The 19,574-nt window shown below is 34.2% G+C and overlaps 1 protein-coding gene across 2 annotated transcripts in view; it reads right to left on the bottom strand.

Annotated features, from left to right (window-relative positions):
* TSC22D1 (TSC22 domain family member 1) overlaps positions 1 to 19,574 on the bottom strand; it is a 121,654-nt gene that overhangs the window by 75,018 nt on the left and 27,062 nt on the right. Inside the window, exon 2 of one of the 2 annotated variants that reach the window (XM_049778757.1) lies at positions 12,280 to 12,382. The exons of the other annotated variant lie outside the window; for it this stretch is intronic. Within the exon in view, the coding sequence (XP_049634714.1) occupies positions 12,295 to 12,382 (88 nt within the window). The 3' untranslated portion in view covers positions 12,280 to 12,294. Of the gene's footprint in view, positions 1 to 12,279; positions 12,383 to 19,574 lie in introns of those variants that run through there. 2 annotated transcript variants of the gene reach the window in all.

Raw genomic sequence — 19,574 nt, 5'->3', positions numbered from 1 at the left:
TGGGATATGGAGAGGGTTGAGTATGGAAACTCTCTACTTGTTGCTTAATTTTTCCATAAACCTATAACTTCTCTAAAAAATAAAAGAATGTTTTTTCAAATAAAGTATACTATCTAATAAATAGATTCTACTGGAAGGTAAGGAGGAGGCAACTCACTAGTTTTGACCTAACATGGAATGAAATGGGGCCAACTATCTTAATGACAGTTCAAGATTAAAAAAAAAGTATTAAATTTCTTAATTATCCAAGTGAATAAGACTAGAGCTTAGAATTAAGGGCAGGGGGACAAAAATCCAGGGACATTCTTCAAAAAAAGCACTATCAAGGAAATAATCTGAGTATAAAGGAAAAAAAGAGAAGGGGAAAATTCAAGAACTAAGCACAGAACTACATTCCTTATTAGAATGACCAGCAATGACAACTAAAAGGCTCAGAGGAAAAGCAAAAGCACACGGTGTTAAGGAACCAGGAAAGGGTGTTTCAGAAGGTCAGAGTGTTCAACTACATTCAATTCTTTTGAAGGCCGAGGAACAAGGGGCAGGTCAGTGCCCAGTGGATTTGGCACGGGAAGACCTTCGTGATTCAACAAGAACATTCATAGCAGTCAACATTCAAGACAGAAGTCTGTTTGGAAAGCAGTATCTGAAAAATTGTACCAATAGGACTAAAACAGCTCTTGGTAATAATGCAGCAGAAATGGCAGTAGCCATTCAAAAATGGGGAGTCAATATGGTTTAAGATGAAAGAAAATATCAAAATAGATGCTTAACAGAATGATCTAGTAGAGGTTGATGGATAGTCCCTGTTACTTTTACAGGATCAGGGAGATAGCTCAGGGGACAAAGGTTGATGCCTTGCATACACAATGCCCCAGGTTTACATGAATTCCTGAGCACTGGTAGGTGTGGCTCCAATGGATGCCACCCATAAGCACTGGACACAAGCATTTAACTGTCCAGTGCAGTTAACTGTCATTAGGCCCCCTAAACATTTGGGAGCAGTCCCTGCTTAAAAGGGACAACAAATAATATCAACAACTCTATCCCCATAAATTTGATTACTTAAGATGAAAGGAACACTGTATCTTATTAAATTCATTAAAAGCTACAATCTACCAAAATTTATGCACAAGTAAATAAGTTTTATGCTTATACATAGTAACATTCCCTAATAGCACCAAGACTCAATAACAACATTCCCAAATAGAACCAAAACCAGATGATTTTACTAGTGAATCCTACCAAGTATTTAATAAAATTATAGCAATTTTCAAAAATCTCTTTCAGAGAATAGAAACAGAGGGAATAATTTCAAACTCATTTAATGGGACTAACCTAATATCAAAACCAGACAAAATCATTACAAGAAAGGATAATTATAGGGTAGGATCTCATTATCATTCATACAAAAATCCTTGACAAGATACTAAGAAACTTAATCCAACAATGTGTAAAATAGAATTATATACCATGAGCAAATTTACTTTATTCCATGTATGCAAGGCTGATTTAATATTCAGAAAAAATACTACTTGATATAACCATCATATGACTAGGCTAAAAGAGAAAAACTATGATGTCAGCAGAGAAAAATAATTTCAAGCAGACCAATATCAATTTATGATTTCAAAACATTATGAGGAAGGCTGGAGAAATAGCTTTTAGGCTCGTGAGTACACTTGGCATGTGGAGGGCTAGAGTTCAATTTCAAGCACTATGTGATGCCCTGTGTATGACCAGATGTGGCTCAAAGCATAAAATAAAAAACTGAAGAAACTAAAACTGGAAGCTTACTTTCTTAATGTAATAAAAAAAAAAATAAATACCACCAAAATAAGCTTAACGACTAACATCAAATGTAATTTTAAAAAACTAAATACTTGTTCTCTTTTTTTTTTTTTTTTGGCTTTTGCTTTTTGGCTTTTGGGCCATACCCGGCGGTGCTTGGGGGTTACTCCTGGCTGTCTGCTCAGAAATAGCTCCTGGCAGGCACAGGGGGGCCATATGAGACACCGGAATTCAAACCAACCACCTTTGGTCCTGGATCGGCTGCTTGCAAGGCAAACACTGCTGTGCTATCTCTCCGGGCCCTCAATACTTGTTCTCTAAAATAAAGAACATGTCTACTCTATCACTATTCCATTCCATTCCTAACCAATACAAAGGAAATTAAAACATCATCAAACAAATACAGTATATCCATCCTTAAAAGTGAAAGAAAATTCAAAAGAGGTAACTTACAAGCAAGACAAAACAAAACATAACTCTAAATATTTACACCATTTCACAAAGATTACAAATGATTACTTTTTTCACAAAAAGATTACTCAGAACCTATAAGTTTTCTATGGACTGGGCAGTGAGTTTTTAGATAAAATATCATAAGCATCACTCATTGCAAAATTGATGTGAATTTCACTAAACTTTGAATTAAAAGGGCCTAGGGAGATAATACAAAAGGGAGTGACTCCCAAGAACAGAGCCTGGAGTCCAAGCCCAAGAATCACGGGTATGAATCTACCATTCTCTACCTACTCTCCAAATAAACTAACAAGAAAATAAAGACAGGGCACACACTTAGGAGGAAATATATGGAAAAATACTAATATCTTCAAGGACTAGTATCTAATATCTGCAAAATTTTCCTGAACAAACAAAACCCTGATTTTTAAAATGGAAAAAAGAACTTACAGATCCCTAACCAAAGACAGAATACAAATGAAAAAAAAAAAAAAAAAAAAAGCCTATGAAAAGATGCTCAGTATCATATCACTAGGGAAAAACAAACCCAAGCAAAAAGATACTACTGTATATCTATCAAAGTGACTCCAGTCCAAAATGCTGACTACACATGCTACCAAGGCTGCAGAGAAGTCTAACTCCCTTTCACTAATATAGAAACGTGAAACAGTACAGTCACTGTAGAAGCGGGGCACTTTCTTATAAGCTTCTAAGATCCAGCAATAGCACGGAGATTGTTTTTCCTAAATAAGTAGAAAACTACGCCCATACAAAATCTGCATCTTGATTTGTAAGTGCCAAGAATTGAAAACTATCAAGATGCCCTTAAAAATTGATACATAACTGGTAGATCTCAATAATGTAAAGTTGTTAACATATAAAAGAGATATGAAGTCACAAAAAATGTACATTGCTAGTGGCAAATTGAGCAGAGCAAGATCTGTTGGCCATACAGAGAGGAAGTGATGGGATGAACAAATTGAACATGTCACTTCTGTATGATTTTAGAATTGTGTTGCAAGAGATTATATATTTGACAAAAATCCACAGAAATCAAATGAAATAACAAATCCTAAAGTTAATTGTGGAATTTAGTAATGATTATCATGGGAGCCAGAGAATACAGTATGTAGGTGCCTACCTTGCATACAACCACCCTTGGTTCATCCCTGGCACCTTATATGGACTTCCAAGCACCACCAGGATTAACCCCTGAGCTTCACAGGGTATGACTCAAGTAACAAAAAAAGAAAAGAAAAACTATTGATAATATTAGTTCACTAACTATAACATAAAGCAATACAGAAGAAGCAAAAAATGTCAATGGGAAGATTATGGAAGGGGAAACAGTAAAAGATGGTAATTATCTTCTAGTCAGTTTTTCTGTATAACTGAGACTACTTTCTCCAAAAAATCAGCTAAAAAATGCATACTAGTGCAAATTGGTGCAATGGAATTCTTTTAATTGTTCAAGTCTTAAAATATCATCTTTATTATGATGTGCCTTGGGGAGGTTTTGTAACCTCTGAAAATATGATACTTTCTCTGAGAGGGAAATATCCTGTCTACCAACTTTGAAAGAAATAAAACACCTAAAGAACAATACAAAGAGTATAAATGTGAATGTTTCTTTTATTTTTCCCCTTTTGGTTTCTTGGGCCACACTGAATTATACTCATGATTTATTCCTGGCTTTCTGCGCAGGGAACACTTCTGGTGGATTATGGGGGCACAGAATTAAACCTAGATTGGACACACGAAAGGCAAGTTCCCTATCCACTAGATTATCTTTCCAGCCTCCTACTCACCATACAAATCTTTCATTTGATCCTTTCATCCACTTGCCCTAAAAATCTTCCCCTACACCCATGGTTCAAATCCCAGCATCCCTTATAGTCCCCTGAGCCTGCCAGAAGCTATTTCTGAGCGTGGAGCCAGGAGTAATCCCTGAGCACTGCCAGTGTGATCCAAAAACCAAAAACCAAAAAAAAAAAAAAAAAAAAAAAAGTATAGGGGCTAGAGCAATAGCGCAGTGGTAGGACGTTTGCCTTGCATGCAGTTGATCCAGGACAGACCTGGGTTCGATTCCTGGTGGCCCATATGGTCCCCAAAGCCAGGAGCAATTTCTGAGCACATAGCCAGGAGTAACCCAAGGGTTATTGGGTGTGGCCCAAAAACCAAAGAAAAAAAAAAAGGTTATAGCTGGACAGCAAACTGAACTCTTCTCTAAAATTCTGATAAGGTAGCTTATTCCCTTTATTTCAAACCAGTGTTCTCAAAAGATATATCTACCCTGAGAACTACATGAGAGCATTAAAATAAACTCTTGTCTTCCTAGGACTCAATTTAAGGTCTGGAAGGGAAAAACTAAACATCTTGCTGGGCATTTAAAATGTTATTATTCAAAAACAATGTTACTATAGTATTTTGTGTTATAGCTTCAGTTAAGATTATTCTTAAACTTGGACCACTATCTCCAGGGCTACTTCTTCACCATCTTCTGCCATTTAGTATATATCCCACACTTTTCTACTGAAGAACTTTCTTTTCTCGTTTTAGTTTTGTTATTGAATACTGGTTCATTTTTCTCCTGAATGTCAGTCACAATTCAACAGTTTAACTCCAACAGGTCCCTTAAATTAGCCAGGACAATCTGAAAAGGAACATGTTCTGTTATATAAATTTTAACATAGAACTAATTTGAACAAAAATTAAATAAACCAGAAATGATTAAAGACTAGTGCATTGTCAGGTGTGAATTTGGGCCACACCTGGCATTGCTCAAGGATCCTTTCTGGTGGTGCTAGGGATCGAACCAGGGTCCACTAAACATATAACAAATGCCTAAAACCCTGTAATATCTCTCTGGCCAAAAGGACTAGTTTTAATAAGTTATTTTAAGTCATACCTTATTTTTTGTCAATTTTTTCCTTTTCTATTTAAATTAGTCCTTCCATGAACGTATTACCTACTTTTAATTATCTTAAGTATACTAGAATATTTTGCTAAAAAATGCCAATATGCATACAATCATTAAGCAACTTACTAGAGAAATACTTAAGAATTTCAAGGCTAAAAACAGGCTGTCTTACATGCATGTGCTGGCTTAGTGTCACACATTAAAACAATAATAAACTCTTTAGAGAAGATCCGCTAAATGTTTTAGAATCTCTAAATTATGCTATATGGGGCCCGGAGAGATAGCACAGCAGTGTTTGCCTTGCAAGCAGCCGATCCAGGATCAAAGGTGGTTGGTTCGAATCCCGGTGTCCCATATGGTCCCCCGTGCCTGCCAGGAGCTATTTCTGAGTAGACAGCCAGGAGTAACCCCTGAGCACTGCCAGGTGTGGCCCAAAAACCAAAAAAAAAAAAAAAAAAAAAAAATTATGCTATATGAATAGGGTCTGTGGGATGGAGGTGTTTAATTTAGAAGGACATAAAAACTTGGAACTGATGGGGTATAACAGGGGTCTTTAAATATCAAAATGTTATCAATTTTTTTTTGTTGTTTAGGGATCATCCCCAGTGATGCTCAGAGGTTACTCCTTGTGTGCTCAGGGGATCGTATGGGATTGTAATGCTGGGGATAAAACCCAGGTTGGATATATATAAAGCAAGTGCCTTACCCATTGTACTCTCTCAGTCCTCAGCTCATCTTTCAAAGAATTTAGACTTTCTAAGAACTGTTTGTGTTAGCCAGAACTAGGATCAGCATGAGAAGGTAGTCAGGTAGACCAGTACAACTGTCTAAGAATGCAGTTAAGAGACCTACAAACATTTCTGTATTTCAATATTATATTAAAAATTTATAGGAACGGGGCCAGAGAGATAGCATGGAGGGAGGATATGATTTGAATCCTGGCATCCCATCTGGGCCCCCGAGCCTGCCAGGAGCGATTTCTGAGCACAGAGCCAGGAGTAACCCCTGAGCGCTGTTGGGTGTGACCCAAAAAAAGGGGGGGGGGGCGCGGAGAGATAGCATCGAGGTAAAGCGTTTGCCTTTCTCGCAGGTCATTGGTTCAAACCCCAGCATCCCATATAGTCCTCTGAGCCTGCCAGAAGCTATTTCTGAGCGTGGAGCCAGGAGTAATCCCTGAGCACTGCCGGTGTGACCCAAAAACAAAACAAAACAAAAAAAAAGTATAGGCTGGAGCAATAGCGCAGTGGTAGGACGTTTGCCTTGCATGCAGTTGACCCAGGACAGACCTGGGTTCGATCCCCAGTGGCCCATATGATCCCCAAAGCCAGGAGCAATTTCTGAGCACATAGCCAGGAGTAACCCAAGGGTTATCGGGTGTGACCCAAAAACCAAAAAAGAAAAAAGTTATAACTGGACAGCAATCTCTAAAGTAAATGATGTTGTTGCTTTTTAACCTTAATTCTACTGTACATTTCAATTTAAAAAGGACATGGAAGCAAGACCAGAGATAGTACAGCAGTTAGGTGCTTGACTTGCACAAACCCAACCCAGGATTAGTTCCTCATATCTATATGCTCCCTTAAGTATTGCCAAGAGTAATCCCTGAGCAACATTAGGTGTGGCCCCCAAAACAAAAATATTTTAAAAGAACTGCTTATGAGGCCAGTGAGGTGGCGCTAAAGGTAAGGTGTCTGCCTTGCAAGTGCTAGCCAAGGAAAGACCAAGCCAGGGTGATTTCTGAGCACTTAGCCAGGAGTAACCCCTGAGCATCAAACGGGTGTGAACTACTTTTTTTTTTTTTTTTTGCCTCAGGGGACCATATGCAGTGCCAGAGATTTGAATGGATCAAATGTAAAGCAAGTAACATTCTCTGTGCTCTCTGATCCAACACTTGACTCTTCTATATTGTCTCTGATCGGTTTTAATGCTAATCAACAATATTTGTGGGCTTTTTTTGTGAATATTCAGCAGTATTCAGGGTTTATTTCTGGATCTATGCACAGGGATCACTCCTGATGGGCTCAGGGGACCATAATGGGTGTCAAGGATCAAACCTGGGATAAGATATGCAAAGCAAGCACATTATAGGCTACACTAACTCTCTGTCCTCAATAATAATATAATCCCTGAATTGGTATTTAATTGAATTTTTAAATAAATTTTAATTTCTCAAAGTAAAGATTATAAAGTACAATTACTGTTTTCTAAATTCTTGATATTGTTTACTAAAAATAGATGTACACAGTAAAAATAAAGTTGTCAAAAATCTTGTGGAATATGTATTCAACTTTCCCTGCAGAGTACAATATGCTTAAGTACAAGGCTTAAGAAATACTAAATTAAATATGGCTCAGAAACACTAAGGGGAAAATGAGGAGAGACCTTGGAATGCAGATGCCCAAATACTAGCAACAAATGTTTCTAAATATCTTCCGACATCATAGAAATACCAGTATGTGATTTATCCATTTCTTTTCTCTGGGAAATTTTAAGAAAATTTGTTTTCCGTTTGCATATGTTATAGTTTATGATCAAATAATACAACTGGATACATTTTGAAGATTTTTTAACTTATACCATGCCTTACCTCTTGAGGAGAAATCCCTTTGATCACAACTCCTGAAAACGCCAATGCATACTTCAAGTTTCCCTAACTTGTGCAGTAATTTAATTATTTTAAATGTACACATTAGTGGGAGAAAATAAGCAAAAACACATGCTATTTATTTGAAATGCAAACCTTTCATACTTTAGGACCAATTAAACCATTGTTTATAGAGACTAAAAATATGAGTAAAAGGCAAGAAATTGCTTGAGACATTTATGTAGTAACATTTTGTCTAATTGTTTAAATATACCACAGTAAAATAAAATCTGTGCACATATTTGCAATCAGCTATAAGATCAATGCTTTGCAGTCACATTGCTTATGTGACTAAGTTTTTTAAGTCATGTTAAACTTTGTTTTCTTGCTAAAATCAAAATTTTAAAGAATAGTTAATCCAAAGCTTGAAGGTAAAATAAGCCTATGGTCTTATATCTCCAAGCCAAAATGATAAGCCAAGTTCAAGTTTCCATAGAATTTTAATCTTGAAGTTATTGATGATGCAGGAGAAAAATCCATGTTATAAAAAGTAATTGAATTCTTTTAAAATCTTGTCTCACTGTTACTTTGTAGTATGTTTGAAGTTTCTGGTGCAATATTTTTATTTAAAACCCCCCCCCCATCATTTTATATAGACCTAGAGTTATGGTTCCAATTTTTTGTTTGTATTCAAGTAAAACAGTTTTCCTTTGTAATATACCGTTTAGCAGTTTTAAATTCTAAAAACAAAATACTGACCACTGAATCTTTTCGACACTTACCAGCTAATTTTAGCTTCCTTTACCACTTCACAAATGCAATAGTTATTTAAATCATAATGTCTTATATAATTGGGGGAGAATTTAAGACTAGTTTCTTTGAAGACTCAAATTACTTCACTTTAATCCACAAGTTGTCATTAAATCTATTTTTATTTCTAGTTTAAGACCCCATCATATTTCTTTAGGGGGTAGTGCACTTCTTAAAAGGGAAATCATCTTGCATCTAGAAGACCCTGCATATTTAAGGACATGAAGCTATAATGAATCATTAAAACTAAACTCTTATTTGTTTCCATGTAATCTTTATGAGACTAAAAGTAAGAAACTCTTAGGAAGAGTTCAACTACTTAAGCAAAACAGTAAAATATACAACAATTTTTATTCTTCCTTAATAGGGTTTAAGAATAGGAGAGTTCTATTATCATTCTTTTCAAATGTTCTTCTGGGTAAAACAACTGTCTCTTATTTGCTATTTCAGAAGGGCTATATTTTGATCAATCTAGTTTTTAAATTTTACTGTACTACTTAATATTTATAAGTATATTAAGTACTACAGAAAAAATATTTACAATATTAGCTAAAAACCTTAATGCTTTTTAAAACAGACATCTATTATAATAGACATCTTTTTAAAATAGAGTAATTAAAGTAAAAATATCCAATTCCAGAAACAAAGATGAGGTCAATCAAAAATATATTAAAATAGGCTAAAATCCCCTATTTTATCAATTTGGCAAATACTGATTTAAACAATTAAATTTTGTTTCTCAAGGAGATCTAATACACAAGGAAAAAAAAATATATCCCAAGATATGTAAAGGAAGAGACATAAAATTAAAATACACTAAAAATTACTGTTGTGGTTTTCATTTGCTATTCCTGAAACAAAATAAACCATTTATCAGTAAGTGCATTTTTTTCATGGAGAAAATATTTATTAGTTTTCAAATAAACACATGATACAAATATTACAGTCATTCTAGGAAAAAATTCATATTAATATTTATAAAATAAACACTGAAAATTTAAAATTGCATGTGACACGTATATAAAAACGTCTGAAAGAAAAAAGGTTTAAACAAATCAGTTCACAATAATATACAAAAACTTTCACTTTTAAAGTTTTCAGTGGTATGAGGTAAATAGAAATGCACTTAGATTTCTTTTGCACACTTAAAGAAACAGCTAAAATTTAATCAAAGCATGGATTAAGAGATTTTCATTGTTAAAGCTGAAACAGAAGGCTAAAAATCTTACAGGCCATAACAAGGTTCAGCTAACTTACTTTCCAAGCAAATTTCACCTTCAGTTTACCTCAAGTTATTTCTGAAATACTGAGTAATTTTAATATATGTCTATCTGTTTGTAAACCAATATCATATTAACATTTAACAAATAATAAATCAAGAATTAAAAAGCTCTGTTCATGAGAATTCAGAGTTTTAGGGAAATTTAGTTAAATTTAAGAGGAAAAAGCTATCTTTTTAATAGTAAAAGCTATCTTTTATTTTTTTATTTTTTTATTTTTTTTGGTTTTTGGGCCACACCCGGTAACGCTCAGGGGTTACTCCTGGCTATGCGCTCAGAAGTTGCTCCTGGCTTGGGGGACCATATGGGACGCCGGGGGGATCGAACCACGGTCCGTCCAAGGCTAGCGCAGGCAAGGCAGGCACCTTACCTCTAGCGCCACCACCCGGCCCCTATCTTTTATTTTTAAGGCACTATACATACAAATATTCATCTGTTATTAATCAAGGAAAATGGTCTTATAGATAGCCCAAAAGGCCTTAGATTATATTTTAGCAAATGTGGCTTCTGAATCCTTTGAGAGCTAAAGTATTTCAGATGCTTCCATATTAATAATTCTAGAATTTATATACTTAAAATATATACCAAATAAAATAAATTAGTAGCATCAAAATCTTCAAAAAATATCTTTAATAGCTTTTTGACTAGCTACCAATAAAAAATAGAAACACTGATAATTATTTCTATCAAGAGTTTGGGAAACTATTTTGGTAATACTCATTCACAAATAGAGGTTTATTAATTAGTTGCCTTTGTTCTAAAAAACACTGCTTTATTTCAGCTTCATTCAAACTTTACATGCCTTCAATGCAGAACAATACCATAACTTAAATTAGGTATTTACTATTTCAGAAGACCTATATGCAGCTAATCTGATCTCAAAAGATACCTTTTCTGCTTCTATATTGGAATCTTTATGACAAATAAGAATAGGGCTCAAGATCAGAGAAAAGATAAGCTAGGAGTATATCTTAATAATAAAAGTAATTTGGAAATAATTAAGATGTTCACCCTTATTAGTTCTTTTCAGTATCAGGCCACAAAAATAAAATCATTACTTTAGATGTTCTATGCAACTAAATAAATGTTTGCCTGATTCAATAGGGTGATTTGTTAAGTCCCACAAATCTTTTAAGTGAAACAGATACTGAGAATTTCTTTTTAAAAGAAAGGAGTCTCTCATGCTTCCTCTATTTCATTCTTTTAAATTAGAAAGGAATTATCTCATGGCCATATAAAATTCCATTCAGAAAAAATTATTTCATTATTTGAGCCTTTCCATTTCCAGACCAAGAGTACACCAGAGTAAATCTTAAAAATGTTTATAAATGACAACATCAGGTGGCTCTCTCATCCTGGTGTCTTCTAGATATATTGCATGGCTCCGTTCACCACTGCCTTCCAAACTGCAGGTGCTGCATGTGTGACAGATATCATCCATGAAGGCTCTGCTAGAAGAGTTCCTTTTGCTGAAGAAGCATGATGTTTACCAGTTGAAAGAAATCTGGGCAATTAGAGAACAAATAAACCGGTCTCCCATTATCAAGATACCTAGAGTTCACAGAAGGAATCTACCAAGGAAAAATGAAAACTTGCCAGAGACACCAAGTTCAAGTTCTACCCATTGCAGATGACAAGAATTTCCTGAAATCCTACCCTTGGCATCCAAGAAACTAAAGGAAAGCCATCTTAATGCCATGGGAAAAAACCTAGGACAAGGCTCTTTAGCCACAAATATTACTCCTAGGGACTAAAAAAGCTACTTTTGAGTACATTTAACATAGCTTTCAGAGATTTCATATCCTGAAAGTTAGATTCATTATCTTATTAAAGAATGAGGCCTAGATTTGACAGTAAACCCATAATGGCACTATCATTGTATATTCTAGAAGATCTAATTAATATGAAGCCCTAAAGTTTGAGGTAGGAAAAGACCAAAGTGTTCTCACTAAAAGAGTAGTATAATATCTGGACATCAGACTATGTAAATTAGGAGAGTTCAGATGTCCCATTTATCTGAAGATGAATACAGAAACTTAATTACTAAAATATAAAAGAGCACTTAAAGTCTACTAATAACATTAAAGGCTAAATGGGCAAATTTTCCCTGTTTAAACACCTGTGAATTACACAGGCATTCATCAAATCAAGTGCTCCAAATCATCCACTGCTTTAATTATCTGGAGAGGAAATAATTAAAATGTAGATCTCTTTTTTTGAATGGGTACTAGGTTGGCATTCTTAGAAAAATAAACAGATTGCAGCCCCACTTGGTTCTTTTAAGAACCATAGGAGTTTACCAAAAGAATAATGGGCAATAAATGGAAGGACACGCCAATCTATAAATAAACCCAAGTAAATAATGGAAAGCACCCACTTGTTTATTATCCTTTCCCACTCTCTCCAGAAGCTGGATATTCTGCCTCCAAGGGTTCAGTGGAGAAAGTGGACCCCTGACGTCAAAAGCTCTCCGTGGTCTTGGCTGTATCTGTGGTTCTAGGATCACTCCTTGCACCTCTGGTAGGAGAGAAGCACTGAAATAGAGAGCTGAATATAGATTTAAGAAAAAATTCTTATTAAGAAATTACATTCTCTGATCAATTGAGTTTGTAAAATGACTTATCCTCAGAATAAAAAAGGAGCTACCTTTGGGCTACCTTAAGTGCTTTTTTAATTTGAATTTTAAAGTCTGTCACCACAAACGATTAATTTATCAGTAGCTATTGAGAGGACCTACTTTGGTCTAAGCCATAATATCCTCTATGACAAATTTTGAGTAGAAGATCCCCTTTTTTTAAAGGTGTATTATGACTGGAAAAAGATCATAGTTTTAAAAGGACAGAGAAAGGAACTCAATCTCTCATATACCACAGGAAGAGTTCCACTTAGTTCTGTCAAAGAGAAGATGGATTGAAAACACAGAAACAGAAAAATCAAGCACATTAACAGGAATACTGTTAAGCCTTGGAAAATTGTCTAAGAAACTGAATTTGTTCTTGATTTTTAAAATTTCTGTAACTAAAGAATTAGACTACAGACCCATGTTATAGCAAAACAAAGCTAAACCTGAATGTGATCAAGCTATGATTACTGTCACTGAAAAAGATTAATTCTTAAGGGCGCATCTCTAAAGTGAGGGCAGAATTGGGGATATAATTTAAAATGGACTCAAAATCTTTTCAAAACATATGATCATTTTGTTTTGGATCAAGAAGAACCAGGAAATAAACATTAATGGCTACAAAGCAGAAATTTAAAGCAGTAAGATACACCCAAATAATAGATGATAAAGATACTAGAAAATAGTTTGCTTTATCATAGAAATAGGGTAACTAAAGAGAAGGAAGTTCAAAGCATATAGCATCTGATCAAGGAAAAGTTGAAAGGAGAGTAAGATAAGCAGATATGTACTTAAAAGTTATGGGGACTGCAGGACAAATTTTAACATTGAAAATGATCAATTATACTTTGTGCTACAGAATAACATATCCCTAACCATATTTCAGATCTCACTCTACATAGAAAGGTACAGCATATCCCTGCTGTGTAGAACATACTCACTATCCTATTACAAAGACAAGTTGTATTTTGGGATAAATTTTTAAAACATGGCTATCAAGTAATCGCTCACCGACTAGTTATCAGAGTTCCTTACCTGTTAGTGGAACGAGGATTGTGTCTCTTGTTCTCTATCAATCAACCAACAAAGGTTATAGTCACAGCACTAAGGTAGCAACCAACCAAAGTTAGTGTCTTAATGCCTTCACTTCCTCCTGGCTTTGCCAGCCAGTGTGGAATATACCAAAAGCTGAAAAGGAATGGTTATTCCATTACCTAATAACATTTACACTAATTTTTTTACATCTAAAGATGGAAGAACAAAATAATTCTTTACTTCAGGAATATGTTCAATTCTGTACAAATGAAAAATAAAAACAATTTGAACACAGAAAAGAAAAATTTATGAATGACATCAAATGTGTCCTGAACACTATAAAGAAATCAAAATAGAAATCTCTAGCAAGAAGAATAACTATGAAAGTACTTTTATGATCATAAGTAAAAGCTCTATTCACAACAGATTTAAATTCTAAGGTCAGATCTGAATATTTTTAAAGTACCTTTTTTAGAAGTATTTTATAATATAATCACATTGAGGAGATACATGAGGTGTAATAAGAGGAAAGGAACACAAGTCAGAAAAAGGTTTGAATACTGAATATTCAAATACTAATCATGTTATTTCCTACAGTCTAAAATCCGAAATAGATTAACAAGTTGCTCCATAGTTAGAATTCTTAAGAAGTAGCTCAAACAGATGAAAACAGCTTAAAATTCACACTTTATTTGTACTTTCAAGGTACAAATACGGTGTAAATATATGCTATCTAAATGACAAGTACTCCAAAAGTTACATAGTAAACACTGTCTAGTTCGTTCTAATCTATTTCTTTGAAAAACTATTTTCTCTTTCATATCTCTATATACATCATGACAATTATTAAAGATTTCCAACTTAATGAATCTAAGTCAGAACTTAGATTAATCTAAAACACATTTAACATTGAGAAACTATATACAATATATGGATTTTTTGTATTTCCAGTTTCCCTTCATTTTTTAAATAATAATTAGTAATAACATATTTGACTAAAAACACATGCAAAAAGAGAGCATCCATTATAAAACAGGAGACATGCCTAGAATATCTTTAAGTTTTATAGCCCACAAAGCTTTTAAAACAAACAATTCCAAGAAAACATAATTTGATCAGATTGCTATTGGTTATGTTTACAGTTCTTCTTTAATAATGGAGTTTGAAATTAATCTTTAAAACTTGATTTTTTTTACCATACCTGAAATATGCATAATTAAAAATACAACAAACTTTTTTTAGGTTCTTAAGATGGGTCACTTAAAGGAAATTGGCTAAAGAAGTATATCTATTTACGACTTCTCCCAAGTCAGATTACTTTTTCAATGTAACTTCTTTATTTTGCCTCAAGTACCAAAGACAGTGGATTCAACATGTGAATAAAATGAAATAAACACATTGCCCTAAATAAGAGGTATTTTGAATCACTGAGAAAAGGTGATCTTTTTTGCTTCATGAGTTAATGACTGATAAAGACTATTTTGGGTAACATCAGTTATAGAAAATAATATAAAGACACTTTCAAAATGAACTCATCATTTAAGTGAGAAAGAATCACTTCTGCAAGACTGTTGATGAGATTCATAAAATGATACAGTAGGATCTTACCCAATTCTATTTTTAAGACTGCATTCTTCCATGTAATGTCTCCCAAGAAGGGGGAAAAAATAAGTACTTTTATGCAGTACTTATTTTTCAACTACTTAAGAATAAATTGCAAGTCATAGCTAACAGAATCAGGATGCCACAAGAAGATAAATGGGTATTATAAAACCTATTAATTTATATCAACAAAATCATTTTCCATAAACTTAAGAGTCTAACTGAAGCCAGTCATTATTTTCAAAACAAGCAATTTTAAATATCTTATATTAGTATCATTGAGAAATTTTCCTGAAATGTACATCAAATCACTAGTTGCGTTATTCTCAATGATGTGTTAAATGAGCATACACTGCTTATTAGTTTTAAGCATTTCTAATAATGAAGAAAACTACACCTTATTTTAAAGTAATGAAATGAAAGATAAATATGTTTCTATAAAGACTGTTTCAATTCACTTATTTGATTATTAGTTGAGCTTGCTAATTCACAAATTTATAAATTATTCATAAAACAAGATATTCCACACTATAAGAACAGGATATATTTTGCTTTTTCATCTTTTTAGCACTCAATATTACAAGATATAAGGTATTTCTCTGAAGAAAAATTATATACAAATCCCTCCAATGGTCTAAATCACTCCAATAATCTAAACCACAGCTGCTATTAAAAAGATTAAGGGGACTGAGAGAAAACATGGAGGTAGGGCGTTTGCCTTCCATGCAGAAGGATGGTTGTTTGAATCCCAGCATCCCATATGGTCCCCCAAGCCTGCCAAGAGCAATTTTTGAGTGTAGAGCCAGGAGTAGCCCCTGAGCGCTGCTGGGTGTGACTCAAAAACCAAAAATAAATATATAAAAAGAAGATAAAGGAACATTCTTAACAGTATCAGTGAGTCTTTAGATGAATAATATACTAAGCAATTTCAAAGTTTTTAAATTAAGTGATCAAGAAACAAAAATAGTATTTGACAAGAGATTAATACAAAATAGATACCAGTGAGTATAACTGTCTAATTATCATGGAAATAAAAACCTTGAGGAAAGTATTGCTTTCATGGAGCACTTATGTATCTCTATTCGAAGTCATCAGCTTCTAGTACAATTTTTGAATATGATCAATGAAATTTCAAAGGTCATTATCTTAACACAAAACAAATTTTAGCTAAACTGCAACTGTTTCTAATGTACAGTTCTAGATTTAAAATTACTAAGAAAACAAACTTTTTTGTTTAGGAACTTTGTATGTCAAACACTGTCTTTGAAGAAGTATTTTAATCTAACACACACACACACACATATCCTTACAACTAATTAGTCAAGTATTTACTTAATTACTCTGGTAGAATAAATTTTTAAACGTAAGTTTTAAGTTTTATCAGTATTGTCAAAGAATATACCTTTAAAATAAAAACAAAACAGTAGAGAAAGCCTGGAACTTTAAAGAATGCACAGCATATGAAACCATAAATTAGTCACAGAAAGCAATTTCCTAAGAGAAGGAAGTTGCAGTAACAATATAAATCCCTATTTAAAACTTTTAATAATTCAGCATCCAGGGGTCTGAGATGGCATAGTGAGTACACTTGCCTTACACACAGTCAACCTAGGTTTGATTCCCCAGCACCAAATATGGTCTCCCAAGCCCACAGGGAATGATCCCTGAGCACAGTTAGCAGTTAAGCACTGAGCATAAACAGGTGCAGCCTAAATCCTTCTCAAAACAAAACAAAACAAAACAAAGCAAATCATCACCTCCAACCAATTTCCAAGATTTCTTAACACAGCTTTTTTTCCTTTTGGAAAATATACCATCCAAAAATATGTTTAAAAATATTTAAAAAAGCAAAAGATAACTAAACTATGTCATACATCATAGATAAAGATAGAAAAGCAAGTAAAATTTTATAGTAATTAACCCACAACAAAAGGTGAGCAGCACTCATCAAAATATATCAAATATTAAAATTTTCAGCTTAAGGACTAAGACAAAATACAAAAACATTATATTTGCAGCTGTTTCCACTGAATGAAAAAGGCTTCAATATTTGACAAAAGAGAAAACCTTACTGAAAGCAATTTTATGAAAACTATTCTGGCAAACTCCACAATTAACATAGCCTGAAAGGTTTACTTATCTAGCATCTTAATGTTCTTGTAGTGGGGACACATCATAGCCAGCACTCCTGGTTAGTGTGGTGGCAGGCATCTGGCAGTGTAGAAACTTGAACTGCATAAACTCTACTTGTAAGCTATCTTTGCTGGCCCTCTCTAGAATCCTTTTCTTCTGTTTGCTAGAGGAAATATTTGGCTTTGTTCTTAGAATAGCGAATATATATTAAATATAAGACACTGAAAAGGTGTTTTTTTAGCCAGTTTATTTCCAAGATCTTGTATTGTGCCACAATTGTAATGGATGTAGAAAAAAATGGGGCTATCCAGACATCATGTATGGTCCCCTAAACAGTAACAAAGGCTCCTAAGCAGAGCCAAGAATAGCCCCTGAGTACCACAAGTGTGGGCCAAGCACTCTCACCTCACAAATAAAAGAAAAAACATTATTTTACTGATTTGTCTATCTTTACATTGGTTCTTTAGGGCTCTCATCTATCTATAACAAGAAAAAATGCTATCTCAGTCCAAATCAAAATGATGCTAAAAGAAACTTAGACAGTTCTGATCAAGCAAAGATTATCAATGGAATACTAAAATGTATACAAAGAAACAGGATATTTGTATCATTTCAAAATATCTCCCCACTTGACACTGATTACAAGGAATAGAGAACAACTTAACAATGCAGAAACCTAACAGTCACTTTCTTAACCAATGACCAAATCACTACTGATATGTCAGTCTAATAATTGGAATGTATAGGTAAAAGTAATGGGACAGTTATTATGTACCCTCTGACATTGAACACTGTAGTGTGTTGACATTACCACTCTTGTCATATCATGTGTTGTCAGGTCTCCCTCATAATGATGCATATAAATATTCTCAATCAGACCATGAGAAAATACCAGACACATTAATTATATTCTAACTAGCATTTGCTTTCAAAAGGGTCAGAGTAATAAAAAGCAAAATAGATGAGCCAATCTTGACTGAAGAAAACCAAGAAGATATGGCAATAAGGTACAATGAGAGCAGTGATTGAATCTTTGTCCAGAAAAGGGTAATTCAGTAGGCAACAGTTAAAATTCAGATATAACTTACAGGTTAGTTTTAACATTAATTTCTGACTTCTGTATCTGTATTGTATTTATATAAAATACAAATGTTAGGGAAAGCTGAACAAAAATCTAGGATTTTCTTAAAGCAAAAATTTGTTTTAAATTAAAAGTTAAAACGGAATTAAAAAAAAAAACACTGGGAACATAAATTTTTTACTGAAGTGACAAGATTATTTCCATTAATTTAAAAACTAATCCCAGGGCCCGGAGAGATAGCACAGTGGCATTTGCCTTGCAAGCAGCCGATCCAGGACCAAAGGTGGTTGGTTCGAATCCCGGTGTCCCATATGATCCCCTGTGCCTGCCAGAAGCTATTTCTGAGCAGACAGCCAGGAGTAGCCCCTGAGCACCGCCGGGTGTGGCCCAAAAACCAAAAAAAAAAAAAAAAAAAAAAAAATACAACTAATCCCAAATGATGGCATCCAAAGCTTAGTATAATAAAAAATAATCAAAATGGTGATGGTATTAAGATTTTCTTTAAATTTCTTTAAACAGAGCCAGACTTACAGTATAGGAGGTAGGGCAGCTGCACAGTCAACCCAGGTTCGATCCCCAGCATCCCATATAATCCCCTGAGCACCATCAAGCTTGTTCCTGAATACAAGTGCAACCCCTGAGCAATTGCCAGATGTGATTTCTTCCCCCCCCAAATCCTAGTTAAGTTTTTTTTAAATAGTAAGCTCTACAGGGAAGTTTGATTCAGAAGATTATTAAATCAAAAGAAGAATCTCTCCTACTAAATTAGCAAGGAAATTAAACTACAAGAATATGTTAAAATAAATTTAAGAAAAAGGTTTTCAATTGTAAATTATTAGGTTTGATTTCTCACTCCAGCATACAAAGCTACAAGGAATAGAAATTCCTGCTTATGGGCTAGAGAAAGAGTTTACAAGATGCCTGACTTGCTAGCGGCCAACCCCAATTCCATCCCTGGCATCAATTGGTCCCTAAGCCCCACTGATTGAGGCCCTGGTGGCCCTGAGAACTGCCAATGTAGCCCAGGTAATTCCCAGCACAGGCACTGTGGGCCCAACAGCACTACATTCTTGGGCCCTTGCACTGAATTTGCAGGCCTGGTTGGTTAACAGTCACTGAGAATTGCAGGGAGCAGTCCCAGGTCTCCTCAATACCACTTGAAAAACAACTCGGTGCCACCACCCACAAAAATAAATATTTTTGCCCATTTTTTCTTCACTTAAAAAAATCAGTTACACATAAATATTCAATACTGATTCAATATTCAA

The sequence above is a fragment of the Suncus etruscus genome, chromosome 8 (assembly GCF_024139225.1).
Source record: "Suncus etruscus isolate mSunEtr1 chromosome 8, mSunEtr1.pri.cur, whole genome shotgun sequence".
NCBI lineage: Eukaryota > Metazoa > Chordata > Mammalia > Eulipotyphla > Soricidae > Suncus > Suncus etruscus.
Note: the sequence above shows the minus strand (reverse complement) of the source record. Positions and strands in the feature narration are given on the sequence as shown.